Source organism: Brachionichthys hirsutus, chromosome 15, assembly GCF_040956055.1.
Source record: "Brachionichthys hirsutus isolate HB-005 chromosome 15, CSIRO-AGI_Bhir_v1, whole genome shotgun sequence".
NCBI lineage: Eukaryota > Metazoa > Chordata > Actinopteri > Lophiiformes > Brachionichthyidae > Brachionichthys > Brachionichthys hirsutus.
In genome coordinates, this window is record NC_090911.1 from 10,983,266 (window position 1) to 11,006,416 (window position 23,151).

General features: G+C 47.8%; 3 protein-coding genes across 3 annotated transcripts; 2 read left to right on the top strand and 1 right to left on the bottom strand.

Moving 5' to 3' along the window:
- The first annotated feature begins 1,916 nt into the window (after positions 1–1,916).
- LOC137904342 (UAP56-interacting factor-like) lies at positions 1,917–4,649 on the top strand. The gene is made up of 9 exons (XM_068748512.1): positions 1,917–2,056; positions 2,207–2,350; positions 2,443–2,618; positions 2,984–3,168; positions 3,247–3,319; positions 3,502–3,557; positions 3,685–3,759; positions 3,916–4,060; positions 4,179–4,649. Exons 1-9 carry the CDS (start codon positions 1,984–1,986, stop codon positions 4,278–4,280), a joined length of 1,029 nt encoding a protein of 342 aa, XP_068604613.1. The 5' UTR covers positions 1,917–1,983; the 3' UTR covers positions 4,281–4,649.
- Positions 4,650–4,838: 189 nt separating this feature from the next.
- Positions 4,839–17,602, bottom strand: LOC137904335 (TSC22 domain family protein 2-like). Its single transcript, XM_068748504.1, has 4 exons — positions 15,389–17,602; positions 10,291–10,365; positions 6,520–6,571; positions 4,839–6,362 (listed from the first exon to the last, which is right to left on the bottom strand). Exons 1-4 carry the CDS (start codon positions 17,026–17,028, stop codon positions 6,087–6,089), a joined length of 2,043 nt encoding a protein of 680 aa, XP_068604605.1. The 5' UTR covers positions 17,029–17,602; the 3' UTR covers positions 4,839–6,086.
- Positions 17,603–18,328: 726 nt separating this feature from the next.
- On the top strand, positions 18,329–21,095 carry LOC137904353 (profilin-2-like). Its single transcript, XM_068748524.1, has 3 exons — positions 18,329–18,638; positions 19,646–19,838; positions 20,125–21,095. Exons 1-3 carry the CDS (start codon positions 18,510–18,512, stop codon positions 20,220–20,222), a joined length of 420 nt encoding a protein of 139 aa, XP_068604625.1. The 5' UTR covers positions 18,329–18,509; the 3' UTR covers positions 20,223–21,095.
- Positions 21,096–23,151: the final 2,056 nt, after the last annotated feature.

Here is a 23,151-nt window from a genome sequence, read left to right on the forward strand (position 1 = left end):
CGTAATGGATCGTTCGGCGCAGCTTTGGGTTATATCTTTAAAATTTTGAATTAAAAACAAAGCACGCAAGACGAAGGCCGGAAACGATACTTTGTTTGGTTGGTTTGTTTTATCAAAGGCTTATCGGCGGGAGAAAAGAGGAAGGCAGAGGAATACAGGGAAGCTGGCTCGGCAGCTTCTTTCACTTCCCTCCTGGGAAAGAAGAAATAGCTGCAGTGAGATAATCTGTCTGTAAGATATTTATTTTTTATTTTCATGTCAATATATGTAAAATGTGTCGCATGACAAGGCAGGCTCTTGAAATCTCATTTCATCTGATAAAGTGGGTTCAGGAAAAAAAAAGAAGGCCGATGCATGACAAATTAGAAAAAGCACTCAGACCTCCGCCAAGCAGCTCGTTCCCCTCCTAATTGGATCTACGCTGTTCACATGGTGATCTGGATCATCATCAAAAGGTTCTAAATTGTTCTTGGTGTCTTTATACACCAACCATGAAGAGTAAAAGTGAATGGGAGTTGATTTTTGAATCCATAAATGAGGTGTGCTTCTACTCAAATTGATTTATTTAACCCATTATAGGCAGGCTCTTGAAATCTCATTTCATCTGATAAAGTGGGTTCAGGAAAAAAAAAGAAGGACGATGCTATAAAGATTTAAATCCCTTTGAGATAAATGCTGATTCAATGTTGGTATAAATCTAAATTACATGAGTTTGTGAAGCGATCAATTAAAATTAGGATTAAAGTGTGTGCAAAGCAAATTCCACAGCACATTTTCTCACACTGATATGTTTGCGAAATGTTTTTACTTTAATCAGCTTGTTGTGTTTTTTTAGTATTTTATCCAGCAGCCTCGTTTAAAAATCTCTAAATGACTCTCTAATCACAGAGGTTAAACTTAAGGGGATATTCCTGTCTGTTCGTGCTGCACGTCCTCGAAAGAGTGAAAGGATGGACAGAATCAGCACGGAGAGGGAGAGAGATCTCGATTTTTGGCACTTGCGTTGGTGAAGATCCAAACAGATGGATCCGGAAATTCCAATAATGCCGTTTGGCCCGCATCTTTCATTAGAACCCTTCTGGTAAATACCCAAACAGAAAACACAGCCGAGTTAGTTCTTTAGAGGGGGGGGGGGGGGGGGTGTAATGAAAGTAGTTTATTTAGCAGATCGGAACAAAGGGAAAAGGTGAGGAGATTCCTTACTGTGAGGTTCATCCTGAATATACATATATATTGTAGATAAATATCTATATATTAATCAGCTAATGTTGCTCAACAAACAGTCGTATTCACTTCCCTTAATGAACTTCATTGTCTCAATTGTAATTGCTGTTTGGCAAAAGTCGAACGTCGTCCAATAAACCGGCGTATTTTAAATGGAACACGTGTTTCGGAAATGATTGGGCCGCAAAAAGTGAATACTAATGAGGGACCGCACCAAACGGGGGGCTGTGAGGGAAGGAATTTGAAATAAGAAAATAAGACACACACACACAATATGAGGGGACCCCACTGCATGTCCCATAATGCACCAGGAATGGATTTCAGGCAGCCCGCTTGGGTACAGGGGGGGGGGCGAGCACAGGGCCCTTTACGAATAATACTATGGGAACGCTATGAGCCGCCGTTCTCGGCTTCTGATTGGCTTGGAGTGACGAGGTGTTTTCCAGGGAACGCCTGACTAAAACTCAACAAAACTAATGTCTGCCGAAAGCATCGCTACACTTCCTGTCTACCATAATGACTGATATTGTGCTTCACTTATCCGTTTTCTGAAATGTATGTTTGTGTTAAATTACGCACAGAAACGTCGTCGTTACGTCTAGCCAATCACATACGGAGATCGGCGGGATCTGGCGTCGCCATAGTAGACTTCTTACATTTTTCGGCTGTAGCGTAGCTAGCCTCTGGAGGGAGTGCTAGCTATCGGCGTTTGTTTTTTTTCCGCGTTGCATTGTGTGTTCTGTGTTTCTAAAAGAAAATATGAACCAAGATTCTTACACGGGAGGTCGGGGGAGGACCGCAACGGTTCCCGATAAAGTCGACATGTCATTAGGTAAGGCCTCCGGTGGAAAGCGTGAGCGCTACCAAAATAGAACACAAGCTAATGCTACCTAGCGGGTAGCCTAGCTGCTCACTGGATGGATGATTCCAGCTGCTGTTCATGTGTTCGTGTTTATAATCGCTGCTTTGCTGCGTTGAACAGACGACATCATCCGGTTGAACAAAAAAGAGCAACAGTTTAAAAGGAGAGAGGCCAACGGGGGCCGCCGACCAGTCAATAAGAAGAACGGCCGCTTGACGCGAGGACGAGGCCTTTCGTCCAGGCCTCCCGGAGCAGTCCCGAGAGGTGCGGCCTTAAATCCTCCCCACTGATCACTCACACGGGGTTGTGTGCTGATATGAAACGTCTTTGTTATATATTTTAAAAAAAACTACCAGCTGGTGGCGTGCAGCGGGGCGGAGGAGCACCGAAGTTAAGGAACAGAAGGGTCCCCCCACCGCCGGGTCGACGGCGGGGTCAAGGGGTCATCACGGGGCTGGCAGCCAGGAGGCCGGCGGTCCTGCTCAAGCGAATCGGCACGTTTAACAGAGCAGCAGTCAGCCAGGTAAAGCAGGTGGGTAGATGACTGACTGGTTTTTATTTACATTCATTCAGCTTCTCAACCGCTTAATCCAAAATCCGGGTCTACGGGCGAGAGGCGGGGTGCACACCCGCCATTCACACACGCACACACACACTTAAGGTGCATGTTTTTGGTGGTGGGAGGAGCCCGGGGAAAGCCCAACGCAGAAACGGGGAGAACATGCAAAACACTCCTTCCTTAAATTCAAATATCTCCAAATCACTTCCATTTTCCTTATTTGGCATGAATTGTTACGCGACTGCTAATGTTACCGCTGCTTCTCGACACGGCAGAGGAACCGATGCAAGCCCGGACGTCTGATTTAAATGGCTTCCGATGTGTTTTCGTTTACTCAGAAAAGAGGACAAAGAGCGAAGCCCTTCGTTCGGCCCTTCGTTCGGCCCTTCGTTCAGCCCTTCGTTCAGCATCCCGAGGCCCAGTACGGGAAGCCCGAGGTACCAAGACGACCGCGCAGGCAGCCCGACCCACGGAGAGGCCAGAGCGCTGCGTCCATCCGGAGACCATTTCATCTGCAGCGGAGGTGTCATTCCTAAAAATAGAAACATCTAAGTTTGACTGTCGGATGTAGCATCACGCGCGTTGAATGCTGCTTTTGCAGACCCTTGCCGACTGTCCAGCAGACTCAGAGGGACGCACGCCAGGCGACCTTCCTCTTTCGCAGAGGACTCGAGGTAGAGGATGGTCATGTGTTTAATCCCATGTTAAGATTATTTTAGAGTGTAACAGGGATTTTCTTTTGACACATTTACAGCCTAGTTCTTGTGAATGCAATAAAAGTCTTTGGTGAATCCGTCATGACGCCAAAGTCCAGCTGTCGGTAAAGATCCGTATCGTCCTTTGCTTCATATTCCAGATCCAGGCCCAGGTGAACAAGCCAAATCCCCGCGCTGCTCCGTTCAGAGCTCGTCAGTGAGTGATTTTTGTTTTTAAACAAATTTGCCTGTGTGAATAAAACTCTATGGGTATGAGACATTTGGAGAAGGCCTTTGTTGGCCAAGTTTCGTTTTGTGACGCAGTACAACTTTTCTGCCACCAGGGGGCGCAACTCGGCAACCAACAGTGGAATCCTGACCGTTTCAATCGACAACCCCACAGCCAGGACTCAACCAGAGTGAGTCTGGTTTCAGACACCAGTTTAGGAAATCTTCTTCATTTATAGGATGAAGGCCTGCGGGGGGAAGTCGCCCGGAAGCAACAGGAATCAGAATCAGATCTACTTCTGATTCTGATTCTGATTCCTGTTGCTTCTGGGCGACTTCCCCCGCAGGCCTCCTTCCGCTTGGACGCTGCATCCTCCGGCCACGCCCCCTGCTCCCATCCAGGCGGACGCAGCGGACGCAGCGGACGCAGCGGAGAAGAAGATACCTAAAGGAGTAGCCCTCCAGTTTGACATCAACAGTGTCGGGAAGCCGGTGAGCGCTGCGTCGTTAAACTAAAGAGTCGGCTCATTTTAAAAACGAGGCCGTTTGGATTTGTGTGAAATAACGGATTATTGTGTGCGATTGTTTTTTGTTGTTGTTTTTCCCGCAGCAAACGGCGATGACCTTGAACGAGAGATTCCGCATTCTGAAACACAAGCGTGCCGTCACGGCGCAAAGCCCGAAAGGCAGCCGATTTGTTACCGTCGGTTAGGAGGCGAGACGATAAATGCTGACACGCAGTGACCCCCCTCCCCCCCACAACCTCTGACTCCACCTGAGAAGCAGGGGGGGGAGGATGCCACGGCAACGAGACCAACATGCCAAACGGCCCGACTAAGAACACAAATGTCAATGAAGGAGTTCCTATGTTTCATTGTCCCATCACTGTATTCGGTTGTTTGTATCGTGGACATTCTTTCGTGGAGGCTTTGCCCCCCCCCCGGGCTTCAGAACTGAGGACTCCCCAGGAGTGATCTCACAGAGGACGGCGGGAACCGGCGGCGTTTCTGCTCTCAGCATCCTCTTGACACATTTTGGATTGTTTTGTATCGTTTCTTCGAATAAATCTGTTTATCTTGAACGTGGTCTCAGATCAGTTTGTGGGGGCGCTGATCCAGAACCGCGTTTTAGGGGGGGGGGGGGGGTCGGATTCTGACCCGGTCTGGTGTTATTATAAACGATAAATCCGTCATATTTGGACCTATTTAAGTTTCCAGCATGCAGAATAAGCCGCTTCCAGGGTTCTCCGTGGCTCTGACAAAACGAAGCATTTGTATTTTGGAATCTGAATATTGCTTTTATTTAAATACATTAAAATTTTTGCAATGTAACAAAACTATTGGCATATGAAATTCAAACACCATTTATATGAACAGAACATGGCTCACTTCATTTTTTGTGTGGCGGGTGTTGGGGACACTTGGCCGTTTCTCTCTGCCAGCGATCATTTACACTTTTCACAGACTATCTTACAATACGAGTGCTGAATAAAAATGAGGTAAGAAAGTGGTCTGAAGATTACAGATCGTGCAGAACAGCAACAAAATAGTTTGTGAGGAAGCAAGTAAACAAAACAACAAAAAAAGAGTGTGCATTTAGAAAGAATCAATTTACACAGCTTTTGCATCTTTGGTTACAAAGAAGGTTGATTTCACAGCCAGCCCCCCCCACCCCCCCCCCCCATTGGCCACACCCAGAAAAACTATTGGGTAAAAAAATATGATGGAGGGAGGCATGGTAGCACAGCGCACGCCGCCGTGATGTCATCAGGTGAGGCGTCGCCATCGAGGCTCTTTGATTTCCCACAATATACAAACGCGTACATTCATACCGGACCTCGTCTCGCTGGCTCTGAACCGGCAAAAGCAGAACTATTTTGATTTAGTGTTCCAACATTTGTCAATTTATTTTCTTTAATTTGTCTACAATTAAAGGTAAAGCATTACCACGGCAACGTCTGCTGGGGGTGGGGGTAAAAGAGAAAATATAATGGCGGGCTGTGAGACAGGCTTCATGAAATCATTAATTTATGAAAATAGCAGCCCCGTAAATAAATAAAATACTTAACAGTAGAACTCGAGACTGATGCGAAGGGCTGGACGAAAACAACAACGTGGAACGGCGGCGCCAAATCTCCCCACGACAGTCACTCCCCATTTGTCCCGTACGCCAGGCGAGCTCCTTCCTGACCACGCCCACAAGCCTGTCACCTGAAAAGCCACCCCACCCTTTCTGGAGACTCCGCCTCCGCACACACCTTCACCGCCTCTCTCTCTCTCTCTCAAAGATTGCATTAACACTGGAAAGGCCCACAGTACAGATGTGCACGCACACACACACACACACACACACACACGTCATACTTGCTTGCCAGTTCACGCTGACACACACACACACACATATACAAGCACTTTACTTTGTGGTCAAGCTGGTGGCCAAGAAGACAGTTTTTATTTTTTTACTTCACAAACACTAATCGTAATAAGTTGTGGAGAAGGTTCGCTCTTAATTCCGCACTTCAAGCCGAGGTGACGTTGGGTTGCAGCTGTTGCTGGCCGGGGTCGAGCTGATTCTGGAGCTGCTGGGGTTTGGGATGGAGCTGGAGCTGGGGGTGCGGCGGCTGGGGGGCCGCCTGGGCCGGCAGCTGAGACAGCTGCTCGTTGTTTGCCAGGGATTTCAACACGGCGTTCTCCCTCTCCAGCACAGAGTTCCTCTCGTACAGCTCCTTGATCTGCTCCTTCAGGACCTCCACCTCCTCGCGCACCGCGTACATCAGATGGCTTTTCACCAGGTCCTGCAGGAGGAGAGGAGGAGGAGGAGGAGCGCGGCGTGAAACTAGTAACAAGATTCATCCCGTTCAGACAAAGGCTAAAAACGTGCCCCTGATGCTTCCTTTTCTTTTTGAAAACACAACGTGATGAAAGTTTTCTCATGATGAAAGGATCACTCACCATTGCCTGTTCAATTTTATTATCAATGGCTGCTGCATTGGCTCCAGAGGCTCTGTGCGAGAGAAAAAGAAGAAGATCCCGTTAGGAGGAGGATCGGGTCGTTGGTTTCAGGGTTTCAAACCTCCTGCTGGGGACGTCTTGTGCTCGCTTGGTTCTGACTGATCAGAAAATACGAGAAAATACAGAAATGAACTCGGCAGGAAACGTAGAACGACTGACCAAAACCTTGGAGTAGATAGACGATCAGATCTATCAACCCGCCCTGCCGGTCGCGCCGGACACGCTCGAGCCGTAATGCGGGGTCAGGTCACGTAGGGCGGGCTAATGAGTCCCCCCCCCCAGGTACCTGCGAGTTGTTCGTAGGGGTGGCAGCGGCCTGCAGGGCGCCTGCCGGGCCGGCTTCCCGCGGCAGCACGGTGCGCTGTAGGAGAACGTGCACGGCATGGTGGAGGGAGATGGGAAGCAGCGGCAGTGAAGTAAGGCCACCGGAAAGAACCGGAGAGAGTTCACGGGGGGGGGGGGGCAACTGACCACATTTAGAGGAGGGGGAAACATGACCCGAGAGGTCCGAGCAGACGGGTAATCTATAGATATCACTCCGCCAGGCTCGCCGCCGTCAGCGGCCGGAACGTACGGAGGCCTGCTAGGGCCAACTTTGACAAACGGAAATAAGCCGTTCGGTTTTCCGTGTTAAACTGTATTTTGTTTTAAATCAAAAACAAATGAATATGAAATGGTAGCAATCAAAGTGAGCAGGATTCCCCCCCCCCCCGAGGATGAGACGTTCATCCAGTGTTGTTGATGGATCAAAGTGTTCATCTCCTTGTTTGCACCAGAGCAGATGGATCCAAACTGTACAAAGGAATCAAAGAAACCACAGAGGCGTTCCATCGCTTAGCAACCGATGGTTGCACTGCCCAATCTCATTTTCCAAACAGTCATTGAGATTGACCCCGCCCCCCCACCCCCCCACCAGGACATGATGTTCTGTTCAACACCACCTCATTTATTCCCTCGCCGCCAGCGGAGGAAGTCAGAAGATCGTTATCAGGGCCGAGGCAGGAATGCTCCTCATACCGCCGTCACCTAGACGATCCTTCTGTGTCAGATATGAAAGTACATAAGAGCAAGCAGTCCCATGGTACGTGTTCCACCCCCCCCCCCCCCCCCCGACAGGAACCGGAACGATTGAACATTTTAGCTGTTAATATCTTTCTAAATGTACACCCATTGTGCGGCTTCCTGAGAACCGCTTACACGAGCCAATGAGAGTGCAGCGATCTCGGCTTCTTCCTGCACCAAGCGTTTGCAGTTTTCAGGTGGTGCCTGGAGGAATCCCTTTTTCTAGTACAGGCCCTGAACTTCAGAGGTTACACCCTTACTGCTTCGAATATGGGGGGGGCCAAAACCCTCTTGGGACGAGAGAAAAATGCTTATTACTATTTCCCAAAATGCAATTTGTTGTTATTTGAGATTGCTCGTTATGCGCAGTCAAAACTAACGCCCACGAGATATTTTATCCGGCTGGCTGAGTTACCTCACCGCCGTTAAAGTCGCTGCGTATGAAACATTTTTCTCTTGAGGCTTTTCTCCAGCTGGCGTCCAGAAGAAGCTGGACTATTAGAGATCAAACCAGAACTAAGAGGAGAGGGAAAAGTCCAAACCCCGTGAGGACAGTGGCTGGAACATGTGATTGACTAATGATGGGCTTCATAACCATGGAAACTGGGAAAACATCAACAACTCAGAAATGTTTCTTACGTTGTCTAAGACCATCAAAGCGCCCGGATGCAGGACTCAGACGGTGAATCTGTGGTTCTGCATCGGGGAGTTGAAGTTGGTTCAGATGACGTAGTTAAGCCACGATGGTCCAGAAATTAAAAGAAAACGGTAATAAGATCCAAATCAAAGTCGTAATAGAACACCATGCGCTGCTTCGGAGGCAAATTTAAAACCCTCTAGCTCTCAAGTGAAAAGGCAAATTCTTGTTTCTACCCCAAAGTAATCCTCCTCCGGTTACTCGAGAATATACTTCAACTACCGGCGCAAGTGGGACGAAGGTCAAGCCCCAGTTGGGGTAACGGACCGGGCTGAGATGAAAGGGTTCACGCAACCAACAACCCAGATTACAATGAAGTTCACAAAAGGCTCGGGATAAAGTTTGCCGTTTCCCCAAACTGTTAGCTATGATGCGGGAATGTCAATACGAGGTCCAGTAAAAGGTAGAAACGTCAGGCGGAGGATGGAGGGAACCAATCCGAACATTGAATAGTTGTCATTCCTCGCCTCTGGCAGAAAGTTCTGCTGGAGTATTTAAAAGTAGTAGCTTCCTTTAGCAACAAACCAAGTCTATTTATCTCAGCCCGAGACATGATAAGGCAAAGTTCAGAGCTCAAGAGGAGAGGCCTGATCAAATACTCGCAAGGACACCAACAGGTGTACGAATCAATCTTACCCCGAAGCGTAATGGATGCTAATCTTAAATTCAGGAGCATTTACAGAGACTGAATGCATGCCGGCGCCGCGACAAGCAGGCCCAAACATGCGGCCTTCTTTTCTGAGGTGGCAACGAAACAACCACCAGATAGTGCCGCTATTATGGCCTAGCGTTTACCTCAAACGCTTTCATTACGATTCTTAAATCAACACGGGTCAGGACAGGAAGTGATGGCGACATAAACGCCCAGCGTGCCTTTGGCGACAACAGGAAGGCCACGGCGTCTTTAGGCCTCGTCCTTCGAAGGATGGCGTCTCCCGACTCGAGACCAAAGCCCTTTTGAGATGGTGCGTCAAGCTGCGCGTTTCCGTAAATCTGGTTTCATTTCCCGTCACTCATCTGGTTCCACTTGCTTCCTGTTTTTCTTTTTGTTTGATCAAAAGGCGACAGTGAAATGCTGAAGGCCTTCTCTCGGTCGACAGTTTGCCGTGTCAGCACGCGTCCGTGCGACAGACCACAGGATCGGTCACCGGTTTGAATCGATCAAGAATTTGCAATGAAGGCTGAACGACAGCGGAACAGCGGCGAGCAACCAGCTGCCCCCTCTGGCTGTTAGATAGATCTTGTGTTATGGATATCATGCACACACACACACACACACACACGCACACGCACACGCAAGCCTTTTAGATTTGTTGCGGGTTGAAAGCAACAAATTTGCAGATGTTAAATTAGTTTTAAAGCCATTTACCATAAAACTAAATACATAAAATAAAAGTCACCCTGTGAGATGTTGGGGCAGTGAGACGATAAGAGATCGCAGGTTCACAGTGGCAAACTTCCGTACCAGATTAGTGACTATGAATTAAATTAAAAGACAAAATTCTGAAAAATGCCTGTCAAGCTACTTCCTGATTCAACTTTGAACATCCTGACTTTACCGAGTCCAACATTTTTTTTTATTTTTATACAGCAACAACAGATCAAATTCACACCCTTGGACTCGAGCCTATTAACGGTCTCTGTGCAATATCGCAACAGTAGCTGGTGCATGTCACAACAGAGCGCTAACCTTGTGAAAGGAACATCCCAGCAGTAAACCAACAAGCGCTTTCAAAGGATTCAGGCAATGCCAAATCGAGACCCCGACGGAAAGCAGCAGAAACCGTTCAGAAAGTCTACCGGCTAATCCTGCGCTTGCTGCCAGGCTGCGTTTTCAAACTCAATCCATGCACGCGTGTACAAAAACCAAAAGCTCGTTGCGGCTGAACGCTGCACAGACGCCGTCACACGCTCGCCGACCTGTACAGTCCACTCCCACCATAGTACTGTACCTATCACTGTGGGGCTTTGCGTCCCTTAGTCTGGTTCCAGACTGGAAGGCCCGGTAGAAAGCCTTGGAGGGGTTCCTGTGTCAACCGCATTCAGGGAGAGAGGAGACAGAGATATGGGAGAGGTGAAACAGTGGAAGCAATCTAGAGAAAGAAACGTGTCCCTCATGCAACTTTAGTCGCCGCTCGTCATGCAGGAAAAGCCCCCCCCCCAATAAAACACGAGGGACGTTTGAACACAGTAATGTGAAGCAACGGAGGAAACGGGAATGGTAAGTCCAAAGGTCAAGACAGCTTCATAAACGTACAGGGCCATACTCGCAGCCATAACCCTGGACTGTCACCAAGAAATTGGAATTCTTCACAGAAACTTTGTTGAAAATGTCCATCTTTTGTTTGTCAGTTTGAGTTCAAATGATCTCCTGCGTTCTCGTCAGCTAAAAGTAGACTATTCAATGCAAAGGGTTGCACACGCACACACACACACACACACACACTTAATCTACGCCACACTCGGGCCTTTCAATTACCATCTCCCCCCATCTACACAAACGTAAATGCACAGAGACATGATCAGACACACACAAATACTTTCAGTCAAACAAGTCAAAACCGGCATTTGCGCACGCGCGCACGCACGCATACACACACACACACAATTTACAGCATGTGTGAACTTTATAGTCGCCAAGACTCATTTCCTAGAAATCACTGGCACAAACTGCCTCGATCACATTACATCATGACTAAACACTTTAACAGACCTCCTCCTATGCCTCTGCTTAATTTTACTTCAAGAGCTGTTGCGCAAGACAAACCTGGCGCACGCACACACGTAGCAGACACACACACACACACACACACGCCTCCCCTTTTCAGAACCAAACCTCCGAGCTCTGTTCCAACCGGCTACCTTCTGAAACCATCTTTGTCAGACGAGTCCAGAAAGTTCTTCCTGAACGCTTCACGAACAGAAGGAGTCACCGCTCCCCGTTTTCAATGCTCTCAATGGTACTCTTTGTAGCAGTGAAAATGTAATATGTCAATATCGATTCATGAAAGCCCCTCTTTGTCAACTCATCTTCAGCAGTGAGTGAGAAGACCGTCTTCCTCATGAACAGTGTGGTGTTGGCGATCGCCTAAGACAGATTGATGCAACAAAAATCGACCTCTCCAAAAGCACACGAGCCAACCTGACACAAAAAAAAAAAAAAAAAAAAAGGCAGAGGCTTTGCCAGATGCTGCCCAAAAGGAAACGTACGACCCGGCAGCAAACAGCTCATTGGTGCATTCTTGCAGGTTGATGTCACTGGTTTAACTGGAGCATTACGTGGGGCTGTTTTTCCTTTGGTGCATATCCGCACAGCAAAACAGAGGCCGAATCAGACGTTTACTTTCTGTGTTGAACCTCTTAATTGTCTTGATGGCTCTTTGAGCAAGAGAACACCCACGGTGACCTTCAGTGATGAGGAAGAGTGGGAGTTAAAGTGTGAAAGGAGAGCATGGGAGTGAGCAAGAACAAAGCGATAAAGTAGGTTTCTGTGTTACGGTGTTGCAGAGGTGCGTTTTCTCTTGCTTTCGGGAGCCGGTACGCTAGTTGGTAGCGAGCTAGCGCAGGCGTTTCCTGTACAAACCCTTCCTTTTCCACCATTTTTAACAAAGTGATTGCTTTAATGTGGCAGCAAAAGAAGAACAGGTAATCGGACATGGGCGGGTTGAGTGGGCGAGGTTGTTGAAATCTCATGCTACTGGTGTTCTGGAGGCCTCGGGTTCCTTGCGCCGTGCCATTTGTCTGCCACTGGGCAGAAGTAGGTCAAAAGTATTTAGATTTCAGCTGTTCCATGGGAGCGTCTCTCAGTGGGTTTTGGGTTGTAGCTGAGGCTCAGTGCTGCTGCACAGAAACGCCAGAGAGATTGAACGCTAAAACCTCACCGAACGTATTCGGTGAGGAGAAGATACTCCGTACCGTAGACAAAAGCTGAAGTCAGACCCGAAACGCACTCACACAGCCAGCATAACTAAAAAGGTGATATCTAGTGGAAAAGGTTAGGGCTCAATACCCCCTACACCCCCCACCCCCCCACAAAAAGGATACTCGTGCTCACACTGACCCCTCCCCTTTCAAAGACACACCCCTCATCCACCCTCACAGGCACAATCTCTCGATTCACAGTGGAAGAAACTGCTCCAATACATCGAAGGCCAAGACGCCCCCCCCCCCCGACTTAAAGAGCCCAATTTTTACATAAGCTCCCATTATGGAAGGACAAAAAAAACAAAACACAGCACCCCAGCGTGAGGTCAATTACACGCAGACCGCAAATGCAACAGAGTCCCCACACAGAACTCACTGAAAAGACAAGCAATGAGTTCACAGGTGCGACGACGACATTACTTATGACATCAATCGATGTATTTTACACCTCCAGCGGCCGACGCCATCCGGGGAAACATTAAGCTGAGCGAGGACAACGACTTAAATCTCTCGTCTGTATCCCCACGACATTGCTTTAATTGCTTCAGGGGAAAACTGCAGGGCAGGGGGGGGGGGCAAGCATTATGAAATGTGCCAAAAGTGGTTTTCCAGGTTGTGCAAGCTGTGGAAAAGTTTGTAGAATGTCATTAAATCGACACTCTGAACATATTTCAGGCCAAAACTGGTCATTTTAAATTGAATACATAAAAATCAATGTTCCCAGTTTAAGTAATGACGTAAAACAGTTATGCAATACGCTTTTGCATAGCAACAAACAGAAGCTGTTGAGAGCGAGTAACTTGGCTACAGTCTTCAAAGTGGAGGCTAGGTCCATAAAAGGGAGCAACAGAAGTAGTTTGTGCTCCATAAAGGTCACAAGTACGACCAAGCAGTCTTATAAAGAAGAGTTAAAAAGATCCAGGACAGCAGAACAAGGTGTGAAACACATCATCAGACTTATTCCACCGACTCGGGCTGAGAGGGGAGGGGCTCACAAAGCCAAGCAGAACGCTGAAGCCTCGATCCAGCGCCACGAGTGGCGCGCAATGGTCAGAGACAATTCTCCCCAGTCTACCGCTGCAGACCAGCACGTCTCAAACATGGGCAAACGGTCAAGCAGAGCCACAGAGCCCTATTTAGACCGGGCCGGGGATGACTTTAACCGTGAATGGAAGCTGTGACTGAGTTTGACAGACCTCAGAGTTATGAGTAATTTTTCACAATGATGTCATGTAAACATCACAGCTATGCAAACACGTAGGAAATGTAAGACATAATTACAGTTATGTCCCCCAGAGACGCAACCAAGTACGGTCAATACTGACGCCTCAATTTACTACAGCGATATTATAGAATTATTAATAAAAGTGATAAGAGTTGTTCATAAACTCAAGAAATGAAAGATCAGTTTTGTTTAACCATTTAAAAAAAGGCACACTCGTATTTTGCAGGCACGCAATTTTAAAACAATTTGAGGCAATTGTACGATCTTAACATCAATAAACATCTCCAGCATTGAACCATCCTCATTTTACGGGCTACAGCGCCCATCACTAGCGCGCAGGCACGCAACATCTTAGCCTGCTGTACAGATTACAGCCATTTGCTGCTGAAGTACTGTAGTTCAGAGGAAAATTGAATTATCTGCAGAATAGGGGCAGACTGGAAAGACCACTGCTCAATGTCTGATAGGGGTCGGCTGTCGTAAGAGACCCCCCCCCCCCCCCCCCCACCCCCTCTTATCAGCTTGGGAGCTGGACCCTTTCATAATACATGCCGGCTTCCTCCTGCATGGTGAAGCTTGTTCTCGCTCAGTTTTCTTAAATCCAAATTAGAAATGAGAGGAAAAAAAAGTTACTTATAAACCCCAGAAATTGCCTGATGGTGTTGAGTTTTCCACAGCGTTAACTGTCTGTACTCCCCATTAGGTGAGCATTTGAATGCCTTGCAAACTGCAACACTGCTTTCCACCAGACTGGCATTGTTTGAGACTTCACCTACGTGAATGAGTGAATGATGGAGCCTGACATTCATCATTTCATATTTTTGCTCCATTTCAACTCAGCACCTGCCTGACTGATTTGAACGTAAGCTAATCTACAGCGAACAAAAATCGCTGCTTAAAGAGGTTGTCCAACAATATCTGAAGAAGAATGCAGCACGTATGCTGGTTTATCTTTAATAAAACATTCAGTTTAGAGTCATCTTCCGGCATAGATCCCAAATAACTGCTCTTTTATGATGCTCCTATCTTTAGAACCTTTGTGGAGAAACGTCACGATTTAGTTTTTTTACCCGACAGTCAATTATCAGCAGTACAAAGCTAAAACTTTTATACAAGCCAACACACTGAAATCCTCTGTAAATATGTTCCCGGGTGGAAACCATGATCCAAGTGTGGTGCAAAAAAAAAAATACAAACACTCTGTACTGTGTTTGCATTAGAAAGTATTTGCCACAGCAGGAAGTGACTTATTAAGAAGGCGGAACATGGAACACATTTATCATCATCCCGCGAGTCCAGTAGCGGCTAGCAGCACATCTTTGATGTCTGCAGCCAAGGCCGTCGCCTCAGACAGCGCGCTGGAGGGTGACAGCCTAAGTGGGGAGGAGAGCCGGTTGGAGACACTAGACTTGCAACAAAATGCTTCCGCACACAAGTCAAATAAACACACACGCCCTCGCAGACAATGAATCGCAGTATTATAGCAGTCATGTGTGTGTCTAACAAGTCGTTGCCTGTGCAGCGGAAGCGATGGGTGCTCTCGTGCGCTTACACACCCCTCTTCTTCGGGCTATGGTGAAAAACAACATTAAATCTCCTTCTGACAAGCCACTCTTCTCTGCATTCGACTTCCTCCACAGTTGAACTGAGGGGAAAACCTGCTTGCTCATCTAACAAACTAAATGACCAAACCAGAACACTCATCTTGCTGCGGCCTTTGAATTTTCTTAACAGCAAATGTCAAGACTTAAAACAGTTTCCTCCAAAAGAACAGTAAAAAAAAAAAAAGATGCACTAACCGCACGCTTCTAATTGTGAGGATGATGTTGCAAAGGCTCACTGATGTCCATCAGGGGATGAGCATTTTAATACATTTAACATTAAAATGTAGAAACAGTTACCTGTCCACATCCCCATCGACAGGTATGTGGATACCAAAGAGGCTGTTGACGGTCGGCGCGGTGAGCTGCAGGCTCTCGGGCATGAAGGGATTCGCCTCCTCCTTCACAGGGACCAGAGGAGACTGCGTACTGATGAGATCTTCAGACTTCCCTCCACCACCCTCTGTGTGTCCAAACCCGGCTGCTGGGAGACCTTGCGCCCCGAGGCCCGCTGCAGTCCTGCTGCGAGGAGGCAAACTGGAGGTCGTCACATTTGGCGAGGCTGCACTGGAGGCACTGGGCACAGCGGCGGGCACAGCGGCGGGCGCACTGGGGCCCGCTGCAACGGCAGGCACATTTTGTACACCGGACGATGTAGGGAGGACGCCGTGGAGCTGAGGCTGTCCGGCGGCTGCGTACTGATTCACAGCCTGCTGCTGTAAAGGGGGCGCAGCCGCCAGCGAGGAAGCTCCGACACCCCCCATTACGACAGTCTGCTGCTGCGAGAGGCCATGCTGTCCAGTGGATACAGACCCCCCGCCTGCTCCTCCATCCCCAAGCTGACTCGGCACAGAAGTTCCTCGAGAGGGTTGAGACCCTGCAGGGAGACTGGACAACGGGAGGGACTGGCCAGTGGCGAGCCCTGGCTGCACGGGAGGGGGCTGCAGTTGCTGATAATAGTCCGGCTGGGTGGTCGGGTGGTGACCCACAGGATGGTACGCGCCGGGCTGAGCCGAAGGAGGCATGACGGGAGACTTTTGCGTTTGGACGCTAGGTTGAGGCAGACCGTTTTGTCCACCAGGCAGCACGCTCTGAGGGGCAGGAGGCTGGACGCTCCCCGGCGTCGACCCGCTAACACCCTGTAGCCGGGCGCTGTAGTTCGGATGTTGGATTTGTTGCTGCGGCGGCGTCTCCACCGAGTGCATTCGGGGGGACGAGAGAGAAACATCCGCCACAGACCCCTGACCCGAATGCGTCGATGGGGCAATCGCCGAGCCGCCCGTATGCCCGAGGCCGCTGTCTCTGTCCGGGGCAGACTCGAGCGTTACGCCGGCGTGCCTCATGCCATCGACGGTCCTTCCGACGGCAGAGCCCTCAGAGTCTTTCTCGTAAAACTCTGTACAAGTCCACCGGCCTCTTCGAAAAGGTTCTCCGATACCATGATCAAGTTTAATGACTCTGAAGCGCGACGTGCAACTCACCGTGGAGGCGGCAGGAGGAGGAGCGGCTTGAGACAGAGTCACCGGCCCGATGCTAGCTGCTGGAGAGGACTGCTGCTGCATTGCTCCCGGCTGGGCGACGAGGGGTAAACCCGCCGTGACGCCTTGGGTCGAACCCGACACCGCAACCTTTCGAAACTCGCCGCCGGGATTACTCGACAGAGCAGACGCCTGGCCGGGCTGGGGCGGCGAGTTGGATGCCGCCATCGCCTCCGGCTCTCCAACATTATTCAGGGTCTCTTCGGACGAACTTCTGTCACAACCTGGATCGTACTCCGCCCTGGGCAAGTCGTATATTTCCGACGACACGTCTTCCGTCCGTGACTCGTCTGGATCCTCCAGACTCTCCGTGTCGTCCGTGGCACCTATAGCGGCCACTTGGGCCTGAGTCACACTTGTGATCTGAAAACAGCTCTTCTTCTTGGCCGGCATTTTGGACATATTGGCAGCCTGTTTCTGACTCCCGTGTGGCTTTCCTTATGAGCTCTCGGATCACACGCTTATGTTGCTTATAGCCTAGCCAGTTGTAAACAAGGTGCGTTTACGGCATCGCTCTTCCTCTCTCGGTCTCCTGTTGCGTTTCATGAGCGAATAGCGCAACGCCACACGTCCAACTCGCGTTGTCCGGCAATGTCGGTGTCAATACGGACACCAGCAGTCTTTTGAACGGTAAATCCAGAACGAACCGGGCCGGCTGGTGTACCGGTTGCGGTGGGTTGTCAAGCGTCCGTAGTCAAAGAGTGCGCTCCCCCAGCTGCAACAGCTCGTTTCGGCCGAGGAGGGCCCGCAGCCCTCCACTCCACTGAGCTGAGCTAGCTAGCTAACAAGTCAACTAGCTTGCAGCACACTCCCCCCTACGTCGGTACAAGTATGCGAGACATACCCCCGAGATCAGTCCTTTGAGCCCGCTTACCTCCCCAGCTTCACACAACCGCGTACTTTACAACCGCGGGGGTGAAAATACGATTATATTTCACGCTTTAAAACAAAATTGAATCAAAACAGCGACAACAGTTGCCTCCCTCACCTCGTCACTCTTGACAAGATGGCTATGTTGTATGTAGCCGCGCTGCATCCTGGGTAGTTTATGTGCGCCGTGACGTACGAAGCTGTTCGCGAACGCTGCCCTGAAGTTGCCTTCAATACTGTCGTAAAAGTGAAGTGCTGGCAAATAATATGTTCAGGGGACGTGAATCATTTACGTCATTGTGTATTTTCAATTGTCTTTTTTTTTTACAGCTGTCATCCCTGTTTTTATTTAGATTTTTTCATCAGCTAAATAACTACTGCAGAATGTCAGAAGCCCTAGTTGACTTTCAGTCTGAAACAAATTAATCTCAAAAGTACAATAGAACATCGAACATGGCCTTTTACATTTATCTCCTGGATCAGTTTGCATATTGTTAATTCTAATACAAATATTCTACTTTTTGAGGAGCTCTTGATGCCAACAACAATAGTATGATTCAAAATATACAGTGCGAGGGAATTTTTTTTTAATTCTCAACATTTAGATATTAAAAATGCCAAGATATTATTCACAATTAAGGTCTCCACCGACCGACGATTGTCCGACACGAATTTGCCTGACTGTTTTTAATTCCAGCATAAAAATGCAATAAACGCATGAAAGAATGAATGAGCAGACTATGCTCCCTTTGTCGGACAAGCCGAGTCTTCGCTGAGCTCATTGTGCGGAAGGATCTGAGGCGGACTACGCCCTTGCCGCTGCGCTGCCTCACCGCCGTCCGCCGGGGCTTGTTACACACACACCAGCCTTGCCGTCGGTGGACGTCCGAGCGCGGGTTACATTTGCAGACTCTAAATTCGCTCGTCCGGGTTCCTTCTGACTTGACTCTCTCGCTCGTTGTTTAACTTTACCTCCTCGCTCGAAATTTAATCTTGCCACCTATTTCTTGAATATGTCTTGGCAAAGCTACGTGGAAACCCTGATGGGCGATGGCAACTGTCAGGATAGCGCCATTGTTGGGTACACGGACTCCAAATATGTGTGGGCAGCACATGCCGGTGGTACTTTCAACAATATCACGGTAAGGAGTCCAAATTGGACAATTAGAGTGAGGACTTGGTCCTTTTCCTCGTTCATATTCTGCAACACGCGGGCAGACGCTCTCTGGAACGAATGACTGTCTCGGGTCGCAGGGTCTAACGAGCTAGCAAGCTAACAGGACTGTGCTAGCTTAGTGGGCTTCCAACAAGCTAGCAAGCCAACAGTACTGTGCTAGCTTAGTGGGCTTCCAACGAGCTAGCAAGCCAACAGTACTGTGCTAGCTTAGTGGGCTTCCAACGAGCTAGCAAGCTAACAGTACCGTGCTAGCTTACCGTAGTGGGCTAGCGGTACCGTGCTAGCTTAGTGGGCTAGCTGCTTGATCGGCGGCCTGCTAAGGAAGCGTTACGGGATTAGACCTCGTGCGGGATCAGATAAGAAGCTTCTCGATGAGGCTGCGCTACCCTCAATAATCGAAGCACGTATTTCCCATTGACGAGCGCTTCTTGGAATATCGAGGCACTATTTAATTAGCCTAAACGGCTATATATATATATATATCCAACAAGTAGGTGGCTGTTTGAAGCCACGAAACGTGCCTGCTTCCGGTGCGAGTTTGTGTTTTAATTTTTTCTTCTCCGTGTGTGCCTTTTCCGGAGTACTAGCAGGGCTTGTGGACCTTCTGTCCCGTTTGTTGCTACTAGCATTAGCTGTTTCCGTCGGAGTTGCGTAGTCGTGCTCTTCGCTCCTTTGGGCCGGAACCGGGAGGTTCTTCGCTGGCGCAGGTTTAGTGCCGGGGGCTTTCTTCATGTTCGGGCTGGAGCTGTAAGTGACGTGGAATATATGCGCTCAAAAATATTACATGGGGACTTCGAAAAGGAGCTCAAACGGAAGCGACCGCTCAGCACGCCATCTTCCCGGAAGTCCATTTGTGTTTTAATTATCGTAGGCCTTTTACACTTGTCCGACTTCCTGTTGGTCATGGGACAATTATTAGATTTACTTGCTCTGACTAATGTCACCCATCCTTTGTGTTTGTTTGTCTTTCAGTGTCCAGAAATTGATGTCCTAATCGGTAAGGACAGGGAGAGCTTTCACACCGGGGGTCTCACCCTGGGCACAAAGAAGTGTTCTGTCCTCAGAGACTGCATCCACGAAGACGGGGACTGGACAATGGACGTCAGGACAAAGAGCCAAGTAGGAGACCCTACATGCAATATCTCTGTGGGGAGAGCTGGAAAAGGTAAGGATGAGTTTAGGCGAAAGTTCACATCATCGGTGATGGTGTAAGGCGCCGTCTCACAGTTGCAAGTTTTTAAACTTGTGTATTTGAATGATCTTTTGGATCTGCTTTGCAAAGTGCGAAGCGTTAAACCTGCAAGATCTCCTGACCATATGGTGACAAACTGCAGCCTCTCCCTGGACCACATTGTTTTAAGGCTTTTTTATTTTTTTGTTTTTTTTAACTTGGAATGCCTCTTCCTCTTTTGCTTGCCTTAACCGTCCCTTTTCAATCTCTCCTCTTGCAGTGCTGGTTCTCGTAATGGGCAAAGAAGGGATCCATGGCGGCATCTTGAATAAGAAGGCTCACACGATGGCAAAATACTTGAGGGACTCAGGGTATTAATGTTTTTAGGCTCGCGTAGATGGAATCGAGGGATGAAAAGAAATTAAGATTTCAGTCAAACGTCATGGAAACTTGATAGCAGTGACGAGTGGTAAGATGCTGTCACCTTTGTTTCCCCCCCTCTGTCATGTGGGGGGGGGGGGGGGGGGACCTCTTCAGTTGTGTTCGTCTCCCTCTTTCTTTCTTTTTCCCTTGCGATCCCTTTTTCCCTTGGTGATCTTCACTGTGCACCTCTTATGTGAGGCTACTTTTTTGTGTTTAGCCCTTCCCAATTGGACCAGTTGTCAATCTGAGGATTTTCAGAATATTCTCCAGCTTCCTCTCGACGATTGTTGGCATCACCCGTTGACTGTAAATCATTTAGGGAGCTTCAGATGAATGTAAACCGCTTAACTGCTTACTTAGACTTTCCAATGCTAATTGAGTTGTTGCTAACTTCCTATCCATTAACCAATGAATGGCAGTCATTTTACTGCAGTATGAATATGTTCTGACTGTAAACCTAGGCTGGGGGGGGGGCTCTTGACATTTTGGAATTGTTTGCCTTGTGCTTTAAGTCTTCAAAAGTGTATTCACAAAATTGTCATGGTAGGGTACTTAGAAGTATGTTTAAAAAAACTAAAAAAATGTTTAAACTAAACATGTTGAAAATGGTGGGATAAGAACCTTTGTAAGTTGTCTTGTGAAATATTTCTGAGAATAACTGTATTCTGTGCCATAAAATCGATCCGATCTGTTGCTACTACGAGTTGGGTTTATCACTGCTGCCCCGGCAAGGAGTAACTCTAAAGGGCACTTTCCTAAGGGATATTTTGGCATCTGTCATCTCCAGACTTTGTGGAATATGTACAGAATTAAATGACTGAAAAATGACATTTAAATATTTTGTCTTTATTTTGTCAGATTCTTTCTGCTGCAGATTATTCCATGTCAAATAATATGAATATTTTATTCCAAGATAAGAAAATTCAACTCTGGGTAAAATCCAATAATTCCGGGGTAAATGCTATTTGTCATGATCAAATCTATATACCAATTAGTTAGTATCTAGAGCTCATGAGATTGAGTTCCTTCTGCTTCTACTGTTGTTGAATTGGAAAATAATTTTATAAAATTGTCTGAAAATGGCCAGTTCTAAATCTAACCAAACGCTTCATACTTTAAAAAGGAAGTGAAAAATTCACGAATAATTTCTTTTTTGAATCCTTCAAAGTGAAATCCATTTGTCTTTTTGAAATGACGAGGCTTAAAGCAGTAACGTAATTATGACTGTCAATAAGGTCATTGTCACTATTATCAATTATTGGTCTAATTTAAATCTCATTAAATGTTTGGAGCGATCCGGATAAAAAAAACAACTGGATTTTCCACCAGTTTCTTATGATGGAGGCATTTTGGAAAAAAAGAATATCTTGTAAAAAAAAAAAAAAGCATTCAATTCACTTACCAAAAAATCACAGTCGTGAAGGGGTCCCATATGAACTGTCATGCAATATGTCTTCTGAATCTGATCCGGAATGAGGTCAGGGCAAAAAATCAGTTAAAAATACACATCAGCTCCGATTCACTTTTAATTTTCATGGTTGGTGCGTAAAGATACCAAGAACAATGTAGAACCTTTTGGTGATGATCCGGGGGAGGTTTTTTGCTTTTCAAGTTAGAATTTAAATATTTAAATTTATTATCAGTGTCCTAATTGTAGTATTTATAAATAGCACAATGTGTCATTTTTCTATAATGATTATTACTGTATTTGGTCTCTTCTTTGCTGCCTCTATCTCTCTCTCTCCCTCCCTCCCCAAAAAACGGTGAAAGCAAAAAAAAAAAATCCACTCAAGGTGTTTCTAATTAGCCAAATTAAATCAAGATCAAACTAGAGTAAAAATAACTGTTCTCTCAGTTTTATTATTTCCTACTTCATACAAACAATCAAACAAACACACAGTTAACTTGCCAGTAAAAATACAAGGAGTTCAGGGGCGTCACATGACTCCTGGCGCTTGATTGGATGATTGACCCCACCTGTTGTGCAGGTGTGGCATGTAAGTCTTAAGGAGTTCCGGCATCTGCTACACAGCGTTGAGGTGAAGCGGCCCTGAGCGGTGCTTTTTCTTTAGTCCAATGGCGCGTCGAGCGAGTCGGGGCGATATCCTTTTACTATGTCTCGGGCTGCTTTTTGTCGGTTGTTGCAGCTGCACGAGCTTGACGAGGTTAAAGTCGTTGGCTAAATTAGGAAGAATCACGACGCTCGACGGCGGCCGAGCTGACGGCAACGAGCTGCACCACGGGAGACTCTTAATTGGGCGAGGCCCTCTGCATGGCGCTGACCCCCAAGGGCCCGAGGCGGCCGAGAAGTGGATGGACGTTGACGCAGATTACCAGGCAGACATGGGTATGTTGGGTTAGATTACCTATCCAAACCTGCACAAAAACGATGCACCGGGGGGGGGATTTATGTTTGCTGCTACATTTATCTTAAAGATTTAAATGTTTACGTGTGTACAAAATTATTTAACAGGTCTTTGGCAACCACAGCATCTGGAAGATTATGGTTATGCCGCCAACGCAGCTGTGCAGCAGATTCTGAAAATGGAACCCACGGTCGAATGTACCGGGAACTCGATGAAGCTTCGAGTCCAGGATTGTTCCACCCGAGCGGCGTTGATCTTTGTGGATAGGGGTCAGTTCCGGTCCTGTCGTTCCTCAAGAAGTCCTTAAAGCTTTCGTGTAATGCAAGTTCTTGCTTAAAAAGAACTTAATCCCACAGGAAGTCAGGAGTTTCCTCTGCCTGTGTCGAAGTTGCCACGAAGCTGCGGTTACAGCGTTCAGTTGGCGCAGAGAGATCTGGTCTTGGTCGCGCGCTACGATGGCTGCTTTGTTGCTCGGGAGGTGGGTTTGCTCTCGTTTGCGCAGCTGTACGTGTGAACGG